Here is a 4,724-nt window from a genome sequence, read left to right as displayed (position 1 = left end):
TTTTAGCTGTTCCCTGGGTGAGGACTAAGCACTACGGTGAGGCAGCATGGAGTGTCTATGGTCCTCGCCTCTGGAACAGCCTGCCAGAGGAGCTGAGGGCATCACAGTCTATAAACACTTTGAAGAGAAATCTTAAGACATACCTTTTTAGTTTAGCATTTTCTTAATCCATTGTTATCAGTATTACTGTGCTACTACTGGTTTTATTGGTTTTATACATTTATTGGTTTTATACTGGTCTTATACATTTTTATGTATAAGAATGTTACTCTGTTGCTGCTCTTTCTATTTTTACCATGTTTCTATATTATTATTTCTCTCTACCGTTTATTTTCACAGTATTGTTGTATTTTCATTGTATTGTTAAGAACCTTGTATTGCAATTTTGCACGAAAGGCGCTATATAAATACAGAGTGACCCCACTGAAAGCTCATTAGGTTATTATTAATAATGAATAAGTATTATTAATAACTAATAAGATATTAATAACTAATAAGTTATCATTAATAACTAATAAGACATTATCAATAACTAATACGACATTATTAATAACGAATAAGACATTAATAATTAATAAGACATTATTAACAACTAAGAGTTAACGTTAATGATGCATTCATGTCTCATAACGTCAGAGCTGTGATTCTGATGTTATGAGACATAAATAAATATGTTTATCTGCGTGTTAAACCTGTGAAGTACTGAAACACAGTCCATAAGAACAGAGTATATATATATATATATATATATGTATATATATACTGAGATAAAGTACCTCAAACGTGTACTTCTGGAGTAAATGTACTTTACAGCACTGAAGTAAACTATGGAGCGGTTGTGTACCGGCTGATGACCCACCTTCCTCTGGGGCGGGGGTCTGTTGCCGGGCTGCTGGTGGTCCCGGAGGTCACGGGGTCCCGGGGTCCTGGAGGGTCCGGGGGTGCGCGGCCCCTGTGCTGCCCAGCTGTGAGCAGCCGTTCTGGGGCAGAGCGTGCGGTCGGCGGCCTCGGAGCTGCTGACCTCCAGACCGCGGATGAACACGCCCGTGTTGCCTCTACGGACCGGCTCACTGAGGGCCCGAGGACACGACCGCGGCGCCTCGGGGGTGGGGGGCAGTCAAAGCTCTGGGTCTTCCTCAGCTGCTGCCGTCGGCCGGAGGAGAAGAAGGAGGAAGAGGAGGAGGAGGAGGAGGAGTAGGAGTGGAAGCGTGAGAGGCTGGGACTGGAGGAGACGATATCCACCCGGTCTGCTGACTCCTCTAAGGAGGCGCTGTGGAACAGACGCTGGAGGAGCGGGGTGTGGTGGGGGGTGACGGGGGGAGGAGGAGAAGGAGGGGAGCAGGGGGAGGAGGAGGGGAGCAGGGGGGGGAGGAGGAGGAGGAGGATGGGGAGAGCAGGAGGGAGCAGGAGGAGGATGGGGAGAGCAATGAGGAGCTGTTACGAGGAGGTGAGGAGGTGTTGTTGTCCTCCTCATGGGGGCATAAGGAGGACGAGGAGGAGGTCCCGTGGAGCCCCCAGAGTCCTGTCAGTGATCTCCTGGAGGAGGCGGAGCTTCTGCTGTGGGTGGAGTCAGAGCGCTGCCTGTGGGCGGAGTCTCTCGTCCTGAGCGCCGCCTCCATCTTCCTGTCAAACATCTTCTTGGTCTCCTGACATTTGGACCAGGCGAAGCTCCACTGACGGAGGCCTCGCTCGCCACGCAGCCCGCCCGCCGCCGCCTTCATCTCCTGGAAACGCTCGTCTGTGATTGGTGGGTGCTGGCGGCGGTAGTCCTCCAGGCAGCCAATCACAGCCTGGCATTTGTCCGGCAGCGTGCAGTCCTCCATGCTGACAGCAGCTAGCTGACGCATTCCCTCCAACGCCCAGCCATAGGCCTGCAGACAGAGAGGGGGGGTTAGGGGTGACGTCGCCGTGACAACACAGTGACGTCACCCTTTAACTATGTAATGCTTCCTGATGGTAATAAGACTATAAGGTTTAATGTAACAATAAAGGAAGGACGTTTCCATGGAGATTATAATTCACCAGTTAGATGAAAGACTTTAAACAGAATATTGAATTCAGATTTAATGACATAAAAGTTAAAGGATTCTTTTTAACTTAAAAACAATAAAAAAGTGATTAAGTGTCTGATTGATCTGTGAGGTCTGTAAAGGAGAATAAAACGTGATTTAGTTTTTTATTGTTCTTGTCTATTTCTATCATTCCATTCATATCATTGTTTCTCTTTTCCACAATGTTGAACGTGTGTTTGAATGTTTTTTTCAATAAAGGTTGAAAAAAACAAAAAAAGCTTTGAAGTGTGTGAGTGAGTTCAGGCGCCACAAGAGGAGCCGACCGCCGACCTCCTTATTGTTGAGGTCTGGAGGGGGAGGAGGTGTGTGTGTGTGTGTGTGTGTGTGTGTGTGTGTGTGTGTGTGTGTGTGTGTGTGTGTGTGTGTGTGTGGTATGGATGAAAGAGAGGAGGCCTCCTAAATGATTCTCCTCACAGACAACTAACACATTACCTCACCACACACACACACACACACACACACACACACACACACACACACACACACACACACACACACACACACACACACACACACACACACACACACACACACACACACACACACACACACACACACACACACACACACACACACACACACTTCAAACTTTTCAAGTCCTGGAGCGGATCAGTTCGATCCAGACTCCATCAAACAGGAAGTGTGACCATGACTAAGATTGGCACTAGAATGAGTAATACTCATGTTATTGATTAGTTATTGATCCAGTGTGATCTGTTGAGAGGGGCGTGGCTAAACACAGGTGTTCCAGTAACACTCCTACGATAAACCAATAACCACAACGATCAATCCATCACCTTCGGTCATTGATCTGGTATGGCTCCTCTACGGAGAGGAGGTCTCACTCTGTTTACACATTATGTTAGTAAAGTGATCCAGTGTTTGTTTTCACTGACTGGAGGTCAGCTGGCTAACAATGAGACATATGGAGCGTCTCCCAGCATGCAACTGGGTCGGCTGTGAGTCGGCTCAGCGATCTTCTAACTGATGAGCAGACTGATGAGTCCTGATGGCTGCAGCCGCTCAGTTCTCACAGTCAGAGTCATGGTCCTGATGAAGAGGAGCTGAAGGCTCAGAGACACAAACATCTACATCAGGATGAAGAGCAGAGACGCTGATGTGATGAAGACCTGATGAAGACCTGATGAAGACCTGATGAAGACCTGATGAAGACCTGAGGAGACGGGTTCTGCTGCAGGTTCACAGTAACAAACGGTCTCCACTGTATGAGTCCTCAGTGACGGAGCTCTGCAGGTGAAAGGCCTTTAATGAACACTACATTACCCAGAAGCCACTGCACTCTGGGTTGGAGATGCTAATTGAATTTACAGTAAAATGAGTCTAGAATCAGTCTGCAGGGAGGCTCTACTGAAAGACTACATCCAGGTGCATTATGGGAAATGTTTGGACACCTCCACCTCTGCTGCTCCTGTTTTTAATGCGCCTCCTCTGAGTCCTCGGACTTCATACAAGATCAATAGACTGACTGATTGATTAATCCACTCGAGAGAGGAGGACAGAGGAGTAGTGTGGAGGAGAGAGGAGGAGTAAAGGGGAGGAGGAGGAGAGGAGGAGTAAAGGGGAGGAGGAGGAGGAGGAGTAAAGGGGAGGAGGAGAGAGGAGGAGTAAAGGGGAGGAGGAGAGAGGAGGAGAAAGGGGAGGAGGAGAGAGGAAAGGGGAAAGGGAGGAGAGAGGAAAGAGGAGACAGGATGAGGAGGGGGAGAGAGGAGGAGAGGAGGGAGGATGAGGAGGGGGGAGGGAGGGGAGGAGGGGGGGGGGGGGAGGGGGGGGGGGGAGGGGGAGGGGAGGAGGGGGAGGGGGAGGGGGGGAGGAGGACTACCTAACTGAAGTAACATGTGGTTGTTATTGTGCTGCAGAGAAAGGAGGAGGAGATGAGAGATGAGAGGAGGAGGAGGACTGACAAGGAGCAGACAGGCTCTGGGTTTTGGGGACAGTGGCCCTGCAGGACTCCAGGCCTGGACCCAGTCAACCACAGAGGAGGAGGAGGAGGAGGAGGAGGAGGAGGAGGAGGAGGAGGAGGAAGAGGAGGTGTATTTACTGAGTCAGCTCCTGGAAGGAGATCTGTGTTTTTAAACTTGTCATGATGCGTTTTATTAAAAACTCATCAGACTAATATTAACAGTTCTGAAGGTAATCAATATGACTATTTAATATTCAATATGTATGATATACACGATAAATGATAGATCAATATGTGATGAGGTTTCACTGTAAAACACTGAGTATTTATTTTACTCCTATTGTAGTATATATATTGTATTATAGTAAAGTATAATACAATATAATATAATATTATATTGTAATTGGGTTAGGATATATATATAATATATAATATATATATATATATATATATATATATATATACACAGTACCAGTCAAAAGTTTGGACACACCTTCTCATTCATAATTTTTCTTCATTTTTATTTTTATTTTTTTCTACATTGTAGATTAATATTGAAGACATCCAAACTATGAAGGAACACATATGGAATTATGTGGTAAACAAACAAATGCTCAACAAACCAGAATATGTTTTATATTTTAGACTCTTCAAAGTAGTTGAATGAGAAGGTGTGTCCAAACTTTAGACTGGTACTGTATCTATATATATATATATATATATATATATCT

The 4,724-nt window shown here is 46.2% G+C and overlaps 1 protein-coding gene across 1 annotated transcript in view; it reads right to left on the bottom strand.

Annotated features, from left to right (window-relative positions):
* Positions 1-1,257: 1,257 nt before the first annotated feature.
* Positions 1,258-4,724, bottom strand: part of plekhg4 (pleckstrin homology domain containing, family G (with RhoGef domain) member 4) — a 28,387-nt gene continuing 24,920 nt past the window's right edge. The window contains 1 exon segment of the mRNA XM_054614158.1: positions 1,258-1,871. Coding sequence (XP_054470133.1) covers positions 1,260-1,871 — 612 coding nt within the window. The 3' untranslated portion in view covers positions 1,258-1,259.

Source organism: Anoplopoma fimbria, chromosome 2 (genome assembly GCF_027596085.1).
Source record: "Anoplopoma fimbria isolate UVic2021 breed Golden Eagle Sablefish chromosome 2, Afim_UVic_2022, whole genome shotgun sequence".
Lineage (NCBI taxonomy): Eukaryota > Metazoa > Chordata > Actinopteri > Perciformes > Anoplopomatidae > Anoplopoma > Anoplopoma fimbria.
This window is presented reverse-complemented; position numbering and strand designations above follow the sequence as displayed.